General features: G+C 30.2%; 2 protein-coding genes across 4 annotated transcripts; one reads left to right on the forward strand and one right to left on the reverse strand.

The window, feature by feature from the left end:
- Positions 1–9,198: 9,198 nt before the first annotated feature.
- LOC133305447 (auxin efflux carrier component 2-like) lies at positions 9,199–11,628 on the reverse strand. The gene is made up of 5 exons (XM_061505673.1): positions 11,616–11,628; positions 10,567–10,620; positions 9,547–9,704; positions 9,379–9,455; positions 9,199–9,268 (listed from the first exon to the last, which is right to left on the reverse strand). Exons 1-5 carry the CDS (start codon positions 11,626–11,628, stop codon positions 9,199–9,201), a joined length of 372 nt encoding a protein of 123 aa, XP_061361657.1.
- A 715-nt stretch (positions 11,629–12,343) lies between these two features.
- On the forward strand, positions 12,344–17,435 carry LOC133305513 (mitochondrial outer membrane import complex protein METAXIN-like). 3 transcript variants are annotated; one of them, XM_061505754.1, is made up of 6 exons: positions 12,344–12,539; positions 12,718–13,055; positions 13,181–13,257; positions 13,415–13,475; positions 15,367–15,550; positions 16,917–17,435. In XM_061505754.1, exons 1-6 carry the CDS (start codon positions 12,395–12,397, stop codon positions 17,102–17,104), a joined length of 993 nt encoding a protein of 330 aa, XP_061361738.1. In that variant the 5' UTR covers positions 12,344–12,394; the 3' UTR covers positions 17,105–17,435. The 3 variants fall into 3 exon arrangements, with proteins under 3 accessions (XP_061361738.1, XP_061361740.1, XP_061361739.1); XM_061505756.1 differs by having other exon boundaries at positions 15,367–15,514; positions 16,917–17,434; XM_061505755.1 differs by having other exon boundaries at positions 15,367–15,529; positions 16,917–17,382.
- The last annotated feature ends 627 nt before the right edge of the window (positions 17,436–18,062 follow it).

Genomic DNA, 18,062 nt, shown 5'->3' on the forward strand with positions numbered 1-18,062 from the left:
TTTGGTCTTTGTGACATGTCAGAGTGTGATGAAACAGAGTGTGACAAAAGTTGAAACTAGGTGGCCAAGTTTATCATGGGCGCATCACAGCGAACTACATATAGGCATACACAGCAGATCATTTTTATGTTTAATTATATATATTTTTTGGCTTTATTATTCTCATGTGACATAAGAGAAGCTCTCTTATATCATAGAGATAGTTATGAGTAGGACTCACTCACTTAAAGAAAAAAAAAAGTAACACGCGAGTCGATGTATGTGCAGGAGAGAAAAATATTTTCCTACAACATAAAATAATAATTTCCCATATTTTTTTATATTTACCTTATTGCACACTTGCGTGCAATACATGGGAACTACGTATGCAACTCCCCTTCCGAGAATTTCGCCTATAGCTAGCTAGATTCTCTGCATTGTTTTTAGAGAGTTTTGTATGCATTGTAAAAGTTGAAAGTATCTTAACTTTTTCTTATGGGTGCTAAAGGGTGGGTCGTGTTGTAAGGAAAATCAAATCCAAACTAAGAATATAAGAACGAGATTGAGTTGTATTAGATTTAGCAGGTTTCTAATGCTCGATTTGAATTGAACTAACTCCATTAAATTTGGATCAGATTTAATTGGATTATAGGATTATTTTTAACATAAAGGCGGGGGAGGGGGAATCTAATTTCTGCAATATCCCCTCCTCTCCTCTTGAGCACATATGGTCGAGAGAGTTCATCAATAAATCATTTATCTTTATATGTATTATGAGAGATTTTGAATGAATCGTATTGAGACAGGAAGATATTTAGCATGAAATGCACAAGGAAAGATCTAGAGATATCCACCTCTATAATCTTTTGAGTCTTTACATTCCCTGTGCTCACGCACACCTCTTAAAATAATGAGCTTTGTGGACAAAAATTTCATAATAGTGTACTTGCTAATATTTTGTCTAATGACCAAAATCGGTAATCTATATAGGCTTTAAAGTTTCCTGACATTATCGTGTTGTTTAATTGGAGGGTTTTATATATGTTACTTTAATATATTTGATATGGGTCCTACTAAAAAAGAAAGAAGAAAAAAAAAAACAAGGTAGGGCCTTCACTTTTTGAGAGAATAACATGACTCTACAAATTTCCTACAACATGATATATATAAAACCCTTAATTGAACCTCAAATTTTAGTTGATATTTTCATATTTACGAGTAGGGGTTTGATTTTCTCATGTTGATTGAGAATTCAATTCTCATGTTGTAGAGATAAAAAGCATGTGGGACCCATGTGTTGAAAAAAATTATATGTAGGACTCATGTCAGCACGGAAATCGAAGGGTGTGTAGGAAAATTTGAATTCTCATGTTGAATGAGAATTATAAAACCCTTACGAGTATTATATAAAGATGATTGGATCATGATAAGTCTCTTTAATGAGACTTAGAACATATGATTTAGAGTGTAATTGGTGAGAAATGAATGACTTTTGTGATTAAAATACCCCAAAAATTCATGTTGAGCTGAAATTTAATGGGCTTAAGTGCTAATGGGCTTAAACTTGTTATTTTACAGGTCCATTTTGTTAACAATCATCAGGAAATGAAGCAAGAAGAAAAGAAAAGGAAAAGCAAAAAGAAAGTGATGGGCCGGACCTAAAATACTAAAGCCCAGAAGAAAAAAGGAAAGGAAGAGAAGAAGATAAGAGGAGGAATTGGGCTGGATCTTTTGTTGAAGGCCCAAGTTAAAGAAAAGAGGAAGCTGAAGGGATCAGAAGAAAAACAAAAGTGAAAGCAAGGATCAGAAAAAAAACACCCTAACGTCTTTTCTCTCTGACCGAACCCTAACCCTCATTCAACCCATCTCCATCGTTTGCACCCTTTCTACCCGATTGACACACCAAATCGCACAATTTCGTAAACCACGGAACCTTAGCCATTGAAGATTAGTGCTTTGAGAAACAACCAGAACCTAGCCACTATTTTGAGTTAGAAAAAGGACAAAAGAAAACCGTTACTGAGTGGTGAGCTGGATACTTTTCGAGAGTGAGGCTGAGCGATTTTTGGGCACAAGTTTACGTACGGGTTGAAGGAGCAACAATCCATTCAGATTGTCTGAGGAGGGAGCTGCTGGGGACCACCTGCCTGTAACGCGCGAGAAGCGCGTAACACCTGCTGAGCTGGAGAGGAAAATCGTGCAAAGAAGGAAAGGAGCCCTATAAAAAGGGAAAGAAGAGTGAGTCAAAGCAGTCTCTTCTTCCCTCTCTGGTTCTGATTTATCGTTTTTTTTAGTTTTTGCTTTCTGAACAATTTTTATTTTATTTTCTTTTAATTTCTATTTTGTAATGAGATTCTGGTTCATCTGATGAACTCGATGCATGTATTTACAGCACTGAAATTGCTGGTTGTTAGGCTAGTGCTGTAATTTATTTTCTAACATTTCTCTTTTGTAATTTCTTTAGTTTGCTGTTACTGTGTGTAAGCCTCATCCATATGGATAGTGGCTAACTTTTTAGAGGTTGGGTTTAGGTGATACCTAACCCTCAGTGCTTGTTAAATATTTGATTTTCTGGTTTTAATTTTTATATTTCAGTTGTTTAATGCTTTTTTCTAATGTTTAAAATTATCTGCATTTTGGCCGAATGTCAGAGGTTTGGTTAGGATTTAGTTGTTGAGAAACAACTAATTCTGGATTCTCCATTAGACACATGGACTTATATGAGAAATCATCTAAGGGATCTCAATTCAGAAATGAATGAGTCCTCATGTAATATTGGACCTGAGTCTCAAGAGTCCTAATCCCACTTGGCATAGAGATATGGAAGTGGGCAACTTTGGGATAAAATAATTTTTAAGAGATTAAAATTAACAATACAGTTCTGTTAACTGAGAATCTTAGGATGAGCTTTTTGTTAATCAAATTAATTTTCAAGCACTGTGGGGAAGGAGAGCCAGAACTCAACCCACCTTTTTAAACCTCTTTATCAACTCAGATTTTCCAATTTCCTTTGTTATTTCATATTTCAATCTCTATTCTGTTTTCAAAAATTTTGTCACATCTGTCATTTAAGTTGCTTCATTCTTACTTCTTATTTTATAACTTAGGAAAGTAATTCAGAAAATTTTAAAAGAAAAGTGAACAGTAGTGTTTTAGGTCCATTCTAGATTATTTTTTACTTTACAATTCTATTTCTTCTATTTTCAAATAGTAACTCAGTTTTAAGCAATTACAAATTTTAGTCATTTCAAAACGCCAACGATCCTTGTGGGAACGATAACTGGGACTATAACAGCCCTATATTACTTGTTGTCGCGTATACTTGCGCACATTACTTGCACAACTGTTAGCAAGGCAACAGATCACTCTCGCTTTTCTCAAAGATAATTAACACCATATTGTTCACCATTATCTCATCTTATAGTATAATGTATCTTCATCCACCACCCTAAACGAAGAAGAATCGTTTTCTTCTGAATCTTGTAGATATCCTATTTCAATTCGAGAATTTCACATCCCACATCAAATAAATGCGTAGACTAGAAATCTAACCCCCTTATTTCTAACCTTAATTTCAATCAAAAGGTTACCGTATAATCTAAAAAAGCTTAAAGACATGTAATAAAGCAATAATATATATGAAAAATAGTATCTTATATCACATAAGTTAGTTGTCTTATGTTGCATGCATAGGATATTGTGCCTATTTTTTCTTTTATTTTTCCTTTTTTTATAAATATTGTGGGCCCACAATTTTATTTCTCTCACATAAAATACTTATCTTATGAGAAATAAGATTAATAACTCCCAACATCTACATAGCAAATAAGATAGGATCATTTTCGTCTTGCACAGATGTTTCAAAACTTTAGATAACATCATCTTCAACCTTGAGACTATTAATGGTTCAAATTTCAGAGATGTTATAAATCTAATATCCTTGTGACTTGTAGCCTTAATTTCCATCAAAAGATTACCTTATAATCTAATTATGCTTAAACACATGCAATAAAGCAATTACATCCACGTATGAAATATAGTATATGATGATAAATACCTCCCATCAATGTAATATTTCAAATTTGGAATTATATAATAAATTATTGGTGACAAAATAGTTAACCGAAGAGAGAAAAAAATCCAACGGGATATTTAAAGCATGAAACTTATCTAACCAATAATGCTGATCATCATTTTAGAAAACATTCGAATATTAGGAAAGTAAACCATTTCATTTTAATATTATAGAATTTCGTTGTAGAAATGATTGAGTCTATAAACCTTTGAGTTGTAAGGCTTTTCTTTTGGTCTAAAACTTTGATTTTTGAAAGTTATTCTTAATCACGATTAATCAGAAATGAGTTGAATGGTCTATTTTAGAAAGAAAAAAAATAGTATTAAATATTCAATGCATCACTGATTAAAATTTTATTTTGCTGCTTACCGAAAAAAAAATTGTTAACTTTTCTATTGTTAATGTCTTGTAAATCTTACTTATTTCTAACTAGTAAATTACCCGTGCGATGCCCGGAGAAAAAAAAACAAAATTGTTGCCGCCGTCGTTGGTTAATCATCGCACCGGTAAGTCTAACATTTTCATCTTGCTATCAAGCTCTGAATGGTATTATGGTAGAGGTATAAACATAAAGGAACAAAAAATAAAAAAGCAAACCTATTATTTGAGAGTTATCTGGAAAAAAAAATGTCTTAATATTTTTGAACTTTAAGAGGTTACAACATTCACACAGAACTTTGTAAATATCAACCTCAAACAATCAGAGGCATTGATTATTATTCAAATTAAATATAGTTATTTACACAATAATTCAGTCTTCAAATATATCCACCAATGAACCTTCTACTTTGCATTATTATTCAATATGTCCCGTCTTATTGATTCAACCGTACACAAAATTTGCTACAAAATAAAATCAATTAATATACATGAAGAAAAAAATTAAATATTGCGCTGATTGCTCATTTTGTTTAGATGAACTTTTATTTATCACAATATGATTATTCATTTTATTTAAATATTTGTTTCTGAAATATTTACAGCAATAAATCTTATTATCTTAACCATACAAAGACAGGTATGTTAGACAGTAGATATAAGCGGGGGAAATGTGTTCGCGGGCGGGGTAGGCTGGCCCTCCGAGCCGAGCCCATTTTGCCACCTCTAATTATCAACGTTTTATATCATTATATAAAAGAAGGATGAAATTTTAATTTAATTATAAAAATGTGTTGGTGGCACAGTTTGTCACCTCTAACTATTAGCATTTAATATTTTTTTATATTTATCCACACAAAAGGCTCTTATAGTTGCATCTAGGTTTTTATATTTTATCTCAGAGATTAACTTTCATTTATTACAATTAGATTTACAAAATAATAATAAATAATTATTTTTTTGCAATGATTTGTGTCGTTAGTATTTGGAATTTTATAAATTTGTATTTACAAAAATTGAAATCTGAATTAGGAATTATTTATAAAAAAAGAATATTGGAATTTTAAATTAATTATAAAAACATGATGGCGGACTGGGCGGGAAGGCCCTCTGGGCCAAGCCCAGTTTGCAACCTTTAACTATCAGCATTTTATGTAAATAATTACTTTTTTGCAAGAATTTGTGTCATTAGTATTTTGAATTTTACAAATTTTTATTTACAAAAATTAAAATTAGATTTAAGAATTTTATTATAAAAGAAGAAGGATGAAATTTTAATTTAATTATAAAAAGGTGTTAGTAGGCCGGTCCTCCGGGCCGAGCCCAGTTTTCCACCTCTAACTATCAGCATGCAATAGATTTTTATATTTATCCACAAAAAATGTTCTTATAGTTGCGTCTAGGTTTTTAAATTTTATCTGAGAGATGAACTTTCATTTATTACAATATTTTTAAAAAAAATTACTTGTACGAACTTTTTTTCTCTTTTTGTATTACGTTTTTAAGTTAAAATTTTAATAAATTATTTACCAAAAAAAAATTTAATAAATTTTATTTTAAAGTATAAATTCATCATTTCTTATTTTTTTATTTAAATTTAAATTTTAAATTATTTTTTATCAACTATACATATATTATATAATTTTAAATATAATTTTTGTTTAATCTATAATTTTATATTAAAATTAAAATTTCTTATATATATATATATATATATATATATATATATATATATATATATATATATATATATATCTTTTTCCCATTATATAAACGTTAAATGTTGAACTCTTTTTTCACTTATCAAGTTCAAAATTTAAAATTTAAAACTTTGAATTTTAAATATTAAATATTTTTTCCACCCAATAGACATAATAATTAATATTATTAATAGGTTTAATAATTTTCCATACACAAAGTAGTGAAAAACATGCATAGAAGGATGTGCACATTCTTCAATTAATAATTTCTAGTTTTCATTTACGACATAGGAAATTGTATTTTTTTTTTTACTCTTACATCAAAAGAATGAAAGTTTAATTTCTTTCTTATATATTAAATTAAAAGTCATATTTTATAGTGATTAAATTTTATTATCATTTTTTACATAATGATAAATGTCATTTTTTTATTTAAATTCTTTTGTATTTCATTGTGCATATTTTTTTTTATATCTGTAACACATTTATAATGAACAAATATGAGTTGATACAAAAAGTATTCTACTAAATCAAATGTTTGGTGAATTGAATTGAATTGTTTTTAATATAATCGAATATTTTTGTATTAATTAGACATGTTTTTGAAAAATTTAATTTTTCTCTTTTGATTTGTAATTTTTATATTTTTTAATATTGGTTATACATATATATTTAAAACATTTATGTTAAAAAAATACTTGTGTGGAAATGTTTTAATTATCTTTTTGTATTAGTTTTTAGGGATTCAGTCTCTCCTGTTGCATCATAAAATTTCATATTCCTGCAGACATACTTATTCGTGGGACCCATTGCTTATTGAAGAAAAAAAAAGCATAAAAAGTATGGCACGCTTCTCCATGAGTCAGTAGGAAAATAATTTTCGATTCCTGTAACATAAGAATTGAATTTCCCTATTTTTTAATGTTAAATTTTTAATTTATTTAAGGTATAAATATGTCATTTCTAATTTTTTCATTTAAATTTCAAATTTAAATTATTTTTTATCAACTATACATATTTTTTTTTAAATAATTTAAATAATTTTTTGTTTAATCTATAATTTATTATATTTTATTTTATTTTATTATATATTTTTTCCGCAGCAGAAACATTAATGCGGAATTCATTTCCACCTATCAAGTCAAAAATTCTAATTTAAAAAGTTTGAATTTTGAAATATTAAATATTTTCCCACCCAATAGACGTAATAACAAATATTATTAATATATTTAACAATTTTCCATACTTAAAGTAGTGGAAAACATGCATAGAAGGTTGTGTATATTCTCCATGAAATGATGGATTTTTCATTTTCAAGTAACATTGGTAATGCACCTTTCACCTTCCAATAGAATAATTAAAAACCTTACAATTCCAATATAAAAATGATAGTAGTACATTAATTTGATGTCTGCCACTAACACTTTAATTTTGAAATTTAATTTACTTTAAACTTAATTTTTAGTTATTTATTTATTTTCAAAATTGGCAAGCAAGTGAGAACACACAGGAGGTAGAAGATTAAGCGTCTGAATGATTTGAAGGTTATAAGAAAACATCAAATGATGAGTTTTCTATTTTCAAGTAACATTAGTAAAGAACATTCCATCTTCCAATACAACAATTAAAAACCTTACAGTTCAAATGTAAAAATGATAGTGTGTCATTAATTAGATGTCTCCCACTAATTTCTTAATTTTGATTTTTTATTTAATTAAAAACTTATTATGTAATTTTTTTTAAATTGATATTTAAGTGTGAACACAAAGCTGAAACTGCATGAGAGCTTGACACATCAGTTTTTTTGGTTCTCCTTTTAAGTATATAATAGATGGATTTTTTTTTTATGAAGATAATAGATGGAAATTTAATACAGCTGCTCCTGCTAAAAGATGTTAAACCCTTTTTCCCACCTATGTTAACTTCAAATTTCGAATTTTAAAAAAGAAGTAGGATATTAATACACTTGTTTGTCACTAATTAATGCTAAACTCTTTTCGCACTAACTATTTAGTTTAAATGGGTGCAGCTCAGTTGGTTCCTTGGCGCTGAGTTAGTGTGGTTGGATATGTGTTCGATTCCCGCTGAATGCATTTTTTGGGAGGGGGTTGAACCTTTAGCCATCACTGACCCCCGCACTCCGGATTAGTCCCATAGCCGGCTCAAAGAGTCGAAGCTTGTGGGGATACCAGAGGGAGCCAACTCGCCTCAAAGAGGTAATTAGAGTTGGGTAACTCCAAAAAAAAATATTTTAAATTTCAAATTAAAATAAAATATCTTTCATTCATCTGTGATTTTAAATTCTATATCTTGTATAATTATTTTTCGTTTTTCATCTTATCATTATGAACATTCCCATCTTTATGAGGATTCCATTCACATCTCATTCATCTTAGGATTAACGATTTCTCTTTTTTATTCATCAGATTGGCAACTCATTTTTATTCATCTTTATGAGGATGTCATTTTGGAATTTGGTATTTATAAGAATAATTGAGAGATGGGAGGAATTGAAAAGTTTTGTTTAGGTAGGATAATTTTCAATATCATTAATAGACTTTTCATTTTCCAATAATTTTCAATTAAGAACCTTACAATTCCAATGTAGAAATGATAGAGGGGCATTAATTAGATGTCTCCCACTAATTCCTTAATTTCGAATTTTGATTTATTTTATTATTATTTATTTAATATTAATCTTTGATTAAAAAAAATTACCAAAAAAAGAAACTTTTCAAACATTTCTCAAGTGTGAACACATTGGTGAAATTGAAGGAGGGAGTGACACATCATCAAACTTTCCAATGTTATTTATTCCCTTAGTATATATAATGATATAATAAAAATATTGATCACTGAAGACTCTCTCGCGCCTCATAGGTTGTAATCTCTTGCTTTCCTACCTAACTAAAAGATTTTTCCATTAACAAATAGAGAGAATGAAGAGTGAGCTGGAAACTTTGAACAAATCTAATACACTATATATAATTTCTCTTTCCTTCTCTAAAACCCAATATCTTGAGCTTGACTTGGATTTACGTACAGTGACAGCATCATACTTCTTTTCTATTGCTTTTGCTTCCCAAGATAGTAGAGTATTGTTATGGGCAATGCAACCAGCATTCCAAATATAACCCTACACAATTTGTAAAGTCTCTTTTAGAATTTATTTTATATGCCATAAGTCCACACAATCACTTGCATCTATTTCATTTTATTAAAAACAGATTTACAAAAGACACTTACGCAGTACTGAGTATATTTGCATGGAGATTGTATTCTTTGGCAAACACAAAGGGAACGATACACTGGGGAAGGGCAGCCTGCAAAAATTAAACTTATTATCATAAATAACTAAGAACAACGACATTGGACTTTGATTAAATGATGAAGTGGGTTTCATATATATTTCACCTGAACAATTGCAACATGTAAAAGAACTTCACGCATACTGGTGCCTATTGAGGTTGCTGCAATTACAGTTGGACCTGTCAAGAACCTAACAACCATAGAAAATGCTGCCACAGATTTTCCACAGGCAATGATCTTGGGTTGTAATGCCATGAACATACCTATTTAAGAAAGCATTTTATTATAAATGGTTCTCATAATAATTAACATAAATTTTTTTAGGACAATGGCAGAATTAAAATGAAAGGAAGGAAAAAAAATTAAAAAATTATAAGGCTCAAGAGAAGTACCTAGACTGAACATGGTTATTCCTAGACCAGCATCATAAAGTATTGAGATGAAACCTTTCACAATATTAAGAATGAGAGTGGATCTTCTTCGCTAAAGATTCTGTCTTACTTCTTTTTTGACTGGAGAGAGGTAATCGAGTCCATGACTAATGTTCAAGAAAATGAGAAATAAAATGAGAGTGGATGAGGGGAAAGGAAATGATGGGTTTGGGTGAAGAATTAGAGTTGAGAAAGGCGCTATGAGAGAAAAATAAAGATGCCATTTTAAAATTTGGTATTTATAAAAATAATTGAGAGATGGGAGGAACTGAAAAGTTTTGTTTAGGTAGAATAATTTTCATTATCATTAATAGACTTTTCATTTTCCAATAATTTTCAATTAAGAACCTTACAATTCCAATGTAGAAATGATAGTGGGCATTAATTAGATGTCTCCCACAAATTCCTTATTTTCGGATTTTGATTTTTTATTATTATTTATTTAATATTAATTTTCGATTAAAAAAAATTCCAAAAGAAGAAAGTTTTTAAATTTTCTCAAGTGTGAACACATTGGTGAAATTGAAGGAGGGAGTGACACATCATCAAACTTTCCAATGATGTTTATTCTCTTAGTATATATAATTATAAATGGTTCTCATAATAATTAACATAAATTTTTTTAGGACAATGGCAGAATTAAAATGAAAGGAAGGAAAAAAAATTAAAAAATTATAAGGCTCGAGAGAAGTACCTAGACTGAACATGGTTATTCCTAGACCAGCATCATAAAGTATTGAGATGAAACCTTTCACGATATTAAGAATGAGAGTGGATCTTCTTCGCTAAAGATTCTGTCTTACTTCTTTTTTGACTGGAGAGAGGTAATCGAGTCCATGACTAATGTTCAAGAAAATGAGAAATAAAATGAGAGTGGATGAGGGGAAAGGAAATGATGGGTTTGGGTGAAGAATTAGAGTTGAGAAAGGCGCTATGAGAGAAAAATAAAGATGCCATTTTGAAATTTGGTATTTATAAGAATAATTGAGAGATGGGAGGAACTGAAAAGTTTTGTTTAGGTAGAATAATTTTCATTATCATTAATAGACTTTTCATTTTCCAATAATTTTCAATTAAGAACCTTACAATTCCAATGTAGAAATGATAGTGGGCATTAATTAGATGTCTCCCACAATTTCCTTATTTTCGGATTTTGATTTTTTATTATTATTTATTTAATATTAATTTTCGATTAAAAAAAATTCCAAAAGAAGAAAGTTTTTAAATTTTCTCAAGTGTGAACACATTGGTGAAATTGAAGGAGGGAGTGACACATCATCAAACTTTCCAATAATGTTTATTCTCTTAGTATATATATATAATATAATATAATATATATAATGATTTAAATAAATGAATATGTAGAGTGCGGAAAATTACTCTTCTAAACCTTAGGATAATTAAGCTATCTCAAGATTTACTTTTTCTATTTACAAAATTTGAATTTAAAATCATTCTTAATTTTTTTTTTAAATTTACTACTCTCTTAAACCTATTATAAAATACAGAGAGAAGTAAGAAAAAAACAAAGGGAAGTATCATATGGGCTTGTTTAAATTTTATTTTCAAAAATAATTTTTTACTTTTTAGAACTAAAAAATAAAAAAATATGTTTAATAATGCTTGTTTTGTAAAAATAACCTAAAAATTAAATTTGTTTTTTAGTTTTTAGAATAAAATTTAGAGAACATATTTAAGTTATATCTGTTTTATGTTTTTACTTTTAAGTTTAAAAAAAATTACAGAAAACATTCATTTCATTGATTACTCTACAATATGATAATAAAAATTTTATTATCACATTAATCATCTCATTTTTTATAAATTATTTTATGTAGGACTCAAACTATGAATAGGGAAATATTACACTTCAATTTATCATTAAAGTGATAATTACAAAAATAAAAAAGATATATTGAGAAACCAAATATTTATTCACATAATTTTTCTTTTTGGAACATATAAATGTTTTACAATAGAACTAATGAATTGTGATGCTTTTCCACTTAACCTCAAAGGGCCCGGATGAGTTTTTTCTTAGCCAAAAATTGCCTTTTTTTCACACAAAAAAACAATTCTACAATAAAATTCGTTTAGATATCTGTTTTAAAAAAAAAATAGAAGTTACAAAAAAAATTGTTTGTTTTGGAAGCTAAAAATTTAACTTCTAAAAAAAATAGAAGTCAAAAATCAATTTTTTTAAATAAAAATTAAATATTTTTTAAATTTAAATAACTTTAATTTTTATAAAAAACACTTCTAAAATAAATAAAGCATAATGCTTTATTTTAATTTTACAAGATCATCTAAACGGACGTGAGTCTACTTGTGTACTGAAATAGTTGAAGTTGCTGTTAGTTTTTGTTTTGGGCTGGGCTGATGACCATTAAGGAGTTCCGGAAATAACAGGCCCATTTACCAAAATAAAATCACAAGAATGCAACGCAAGAAATAAGACCCAATCGCATAAACCCTAAACCTCTGAGGAATTGTTGAAGACGATTGATTATCTCTGTGGATGCATGGCTGAAGTGAATACTCTGGTGGTGAGAAAACCCTGCTTTGGCCTCCCAACCGGTTGCCCTCAATGCCTCTCTGCTTACATCTATCTCAAGTTCGCTCAAATTCCCTTCCACTTGGACTTCCACCTAAACCACCCTCATTCTGGTAACACCTCATATTCCTTAATTTCTCTGTTCTTCTTTTTTGTGTGTTTGAGGCTTCTGGGTTATCATTCTCATCTCATAAAGTTTCCTTTTTTCTCTTTGATTGCTTATGGGTATGGATTTTTTTTTTCAATACTAATACTTGTTCTATTTTCTATGGCATGTGGTGTTTTGTTTAGATCAAATTCCTTACTTCGAGGTTGGTGACTATGTGGCATATAGTAACGAGAAGGATAGCATCATTGAGTGCTTGAAGAAAGATATTGGCGTAGTTGATTTAGACAGTGGGGTTTCTACACTTCCTGATTGGATATCAACCAAAGCAATGCTCACAACTTGGCTTGCAGATGCACTTGACTATGAACTCTGGGTGGGATGTGAAGGTTCCTCTGCTTATAGTATCTATTATTCTGATCTTCCGTGGCCCATACGGAAGGTTCTGTTTTGGAAGAAAGCTCATTGGGTAAAGCAGAAACATGGGATAACTAATGACAATGCTGTTGTAAAAAAAGAAGAGGTCCGTTTCTCTTCTTAACTTATGTTCAGTAATTTCATTTTTTTATCCTGTGCATGATAGTTTTAATGCTTTATATGATTTTCTCTTTGATTTGGTATTTATGTATAGTTATTAGTGATGGACAGATTTATGGGAGAGCAAACTCTGCATATGATTCGCTGTCAAATTGGCTAGGTGAACAGAACTACTTATTTGAAAACAGGTGACTGACTCCTCTTGCTGAGTTATTTGTGAATTTGTTAAGTTTTTTTATTTTAGAGCAATAGATGTGGACATTTTGGTTTCTTTTTCATTTTGAGAGCAAGTATTGACTCAGAACTCCTGCTGATGTATTCACATGCTTTTTTTGGTTTATTCAGGCCATCAAGCTTGGATGCTATTTTTCTTGCACATGGACTAGTTGTTCTTCAAGCTTTACCTGTAAGTATGACTATCAATCAACTGTAGTTCTGATGTTTGTTTTAAGATAATTAACGATACTCTAATGCTTGATTGTGTTATACCCATCAATCAAAGGTGGACTTAGATAGTTACGGTTACATTTTTTATCCTGGGAACTATCATGAAGTTGGTCAGATTCTCAGAATATGAATTAAGTGTTGGTTTTGGCACTCTGTTGACTGAATCAATAAAGCATATTAGCTAATAGTTTGGTGAAAGAGAGATGTGTACACTGTACAGAAAAGGGATTATTTCAGGGAATCCATTTAGAGAATATATGTATAAGAAGTGTGGTTATACGAGGATGTAAATCATAGAATCAGAACAGGGTGGATGAAATGGCGTAGTGCATCTGGGTTTTTGTATGACCACAAAATTCCCCTCAAGTTAAAAGGAAAATTCTATAGAACAGCAGTAAGACCTACAATGCTATATGGAGCTGAATGTTGGCCAGCACATAGGCAACATGAGCATAAAATGGGAGTAGCAGAGATGAGGATGTTAAGATGGATGTGTGGTTATACGAGGATGGATAAGATGAGAAATGAAGATATTCGACGAAAGGTAGGAGTACTACCGGTGGCTGAAAAGATGAAAGAATATAGACTGAGGTGGTTTGGGCACGTAATGAGAAGGCCCCTGGATGCTCCCGTAAGAACAAAAGTTTGTTGCCAAGAGCTCAACACAAAAAAAGGTAAAGGTAGACCGAAACTTACTTGGGGAAAGGTAGTAAAGCAAGACTTAATGGATTGGGATATAGATTGGCGGACGGTGTGCCTTAGAACGAAATGGAGAATATCTATATGCATGGTGGAGGGTTAGACCCGTTGTTATTCCTATTTTCCAGATGGTCCCTTTTTAGTCCTTTTTCCTCTTCATCTCCCCCCCCCCCCTTTTCTTCTTTTCCCCTTCTTTTATCACTTTTATATTTATATATTTATATATAAAATATTATTATTTTGTTTATTTCTTTTTCTTTTTATTCTTGTTATCTTTTTTCAACACTTTCGTATCTTTTATTTGGGTTCATCTACCACCAACCCCAATTAATTTGGGATAAAGGTGTTGTTGTTGTTGATGTTGATATATAAGAAGTGTGTTTCCAAATATTTAGCTGCCAAATTTGGCATTTAATGAGGGACAATTGACTAAGATTGTTCTGAAGGAATTAAAAGTTTTTATCTTAAAGAGAGAACAGTAATGCTGGCTAAGAGCAGCAGCTCAACACTAGGCAATAGACCGACAATCTGCCTGCCAACCTCGATTTCACCATTCTTTCTATACCTGCTAAACTAAGATATTTTGGGCTGTCATCAGCTCCATTTCGTCATTCTTCCTAGACCTGCTAAACTAAGAGATATTTTGGGCTGTCTTCAGCTCCATTTGGAGGTATTTATTCTTGAATACTTGTCTGTGGTATAAGAAATATAAGAGAATGAATGACAGTGTCACTTGAAATAAAAAAATTAATTGCAATGTGGAGCACTGGATGGGAAATTTGCAATTTCGAATGAGATGACTGAGCAAATGGGAGATTGATGATTTGTCATTCCTAGTTTTCTTCTTATTGAGAAATTTTACTTTTTAAGCATAATCTGATTTTGGATAATACTTCTGAACGAGGAAACTCATATTTGGTTTACTCTGGCACAAAAGCCTTGTAATCCTCTGCACTTTGTTGCTTTTGTATTCTTCTACCCATGAGATTCCAGGCTTTTCCTCTTAATTAAGATCATAGATATATGTTTTGATTTTTTTAGCTCCTGTGTTACATGTAGTTTGTGTATCAGCCATTACTTACTAAAATTACTTAAGACATTCTTTTGAGAAAAAAATATTAACTCTGGTTCTTGCATTTATGTACCATCAGGAATCTTCAATGCTGCGGACCAAGTTTTTGGAACATGCTAATTTAGTTAGATATGTTCAACAATGTAAGACAGAACTTATAGAAGCTGGTACATCTCCTTCCTCTGGCCCACAATTTCATACAGATACATCATCATCGACTTCCAGAAGTCATTCAACATCAAGTAAGATATTTTTAGGATTTAGTAAATGCACAATTTTCTTTTTTCTTTTTTCTTTTTTATGGGATTGCCTTGACAACCAACGGTAACTAGTGTAATTTTTTTTTTTTTTGGGGGTTTAGGGTTTAGCTAATAATTTTTGTTTGGAAACTGTGGCTGGAAATATGCTGGCCTAATATAATATTGCCAGGATAATAGCATTTATAGGTCTTTTCCCGCAAAATTGTAGATATGGACTGGAGTATTCTGAAATTTGTAGGTTTCTAGTGACTGAGATGTTATGGGTTGGGGGTAATCAACCAATGAAATAAAGTTAAGAGTACAGTACCTTTTGGGTCTTCAACAAAAATCACGGGGCCCATTTTAATTAATTAGAAAAAAAAAGTCAACTTGTGGTCCCTCTTAAATTCAAAGAAGATCCACGTTAGTTCCTCAGAAGGACTAATATAGGTCTATTTTGAATTTCAGAAGGACCACAAATTGACTTTTTTTTTCTAAGAGATTAAATTGGATCTCATGATTTTTGTTGAGGACCCAAAAGGTACTTTACTTTAAAGTTAATCTTTCAGCATTTCTTGATGTGGAATCTCCTGGTAAATTAGTTGTTGTCATCATACTATTATATGAAAGTTAGCTCATGCAAGTGAAGCCAATGGGACATGTCAGTCATACATTAATTATTTTCCTTCCATATTCATACTTGTTAATGTTGGTCATCAATTAACTAAATCTATTTTTATATGTTCTAATCTTTTAAAACTTAAATTAAATTCAAGTTTTAGTTATAAGTAATTTGATTTCATGTTAATCATAAAATAAATCTTATACCTTTGAACAATAGTAAGTTAATTATTCATTTTTTTCAAATTTAGAATTAATTCAAACATCTATCATATCAGTGAAAAAGGACATAATTTTTTAATTTTTACATTTCTATTGAAATTTTATAATTTATATTAATTACTATGTGCAAAATATTACCTGTAACTGGAATCAATATTTTTTTCTCATGCATATCACGGTTGTTAAGCTACTTGTGTAGTAGCTGAGGTGAAACTTGATTAATGAATCCTTAGCTTAGATTTGTGACCCTGTTACTCCATCATATGCTTTGCATAACAAAATTAGAAATAATTGCTCATAGTAGTTGCATTCTAAGTTTTGACATGTCTTTACAATTTCTTCATGTGGATAATAGGACCAGAAAACCTTACTTCTGAACATATTGAGCAATTTAAAATATAGAAAAATATGTGAGATTTTAGGTTATAACATTACCTTTTATGGTGAAGTAGTTTCCATTTGTGGTACATAATAATATGTAAAAATATATATTTGATATTTTAAACTCATGTTCTTTCTTTTTTATTTTTATATTTATATATACTAGGTTCAAAGCCTAAGAGCAAACCAAAAAGGGAGAAAACAAAGGAGGAGAAAACCTTTAAAAAGAGGGCCAAATATTTTGTGGTAGCACAGATGGTTGCTGTTGTTGTTTTCCTCACCCTTATGACTACATTTGATGATGCTGAATTGGAGGTAGATGATGGTGATGGAGGTTATGATTATGACGTATGAAAATTGAAAAGTCTGGAAAATTACCATCCATTCCAAATTATTAATTACATGATCCATTTTTGTAAACAGATTTGTTATTGTAATTTAGTTATACTAGTGCTCTACTGTTTTGTAGGGAATAAACCATGACTCGAGTGAACTTTGGGAGGTAGTTTTTACTATCTTGACCATATTGATGCAAAAGATTTTTGGGAAATAGTTGTCTTATGCAACATAAGACAACTATCTTATATTGTACACACATGGAATCTTGTGCCCATTTTTTCTTTTTCTTTTTCTTAAAATTGTGGGTACACAACTTTGTTTTACCCACACAAGATACCTATCTTATGCAACATAAGATTAATAACACCCAAGATTTTTTGCACTTTTTTCATTAGCGATGAGTTTATGAAGGATGAGTTCAAAAACAAAAAAAAAGTTTATTTTAAATTTCTTAAAGATTTATTATGTTTAATTTATTGCTGATGTGCTCTATTCTTTGGGCTTACCATATTTCAGTTTTGTCAAAAAAAATTCGTTTTTAAATGGGTTTTAAAAAATGACGAGTGTTAAAACTTTGAATAACTGGACGCAACAAAGTTTTTTTTTTTTTTTGAGTGGTGGCGAGTGTTTTTATTTTGGTTTTGAGAAAGTAATTTGTGACTTTTATATTGGGTGAGATCTTTGTAGATGGACTGATGGTGCAAATTTACTCTTTTAATCAAAAACTTTTACAACTACTTGAGAAAGCTGATTTTGTATAGAATAACAATATTATGTGGGTGGTAGATACCATGAGTCCAAAAAGCATATTGCATGTTTATAAGTGCTTGTTTGCTTTAAATTCTTGGGTTCTCGAAAGAATTGAATTTAGCACAGTTGATCTCGTTTGCTTCCAAATATAGCTAAGAGTCTTTTCACTCCTAATTGATTCTTCCCTTGGTTGCTTTCACCTTTAATGATAAAATTACACATT

Source organism: Gastrolobium bilobum, unplaced genomic scaffold (assembly GCF_033153095.1).
Source record: "Gastrolobium bilobum isolate Gb01-03AN ecotype WA unplaced genomic scaffold, APGP_CSIRO_Gbil_v1 utg1221, whole genome shotgun sequence".
Taxonomy (NCBI): Eukaryota; Viridiplantae; Streptophyta; class Magnoliopsida; order Fabales; family Fabaceae; genus Gastrolobium; species Gastrolobium bilobum.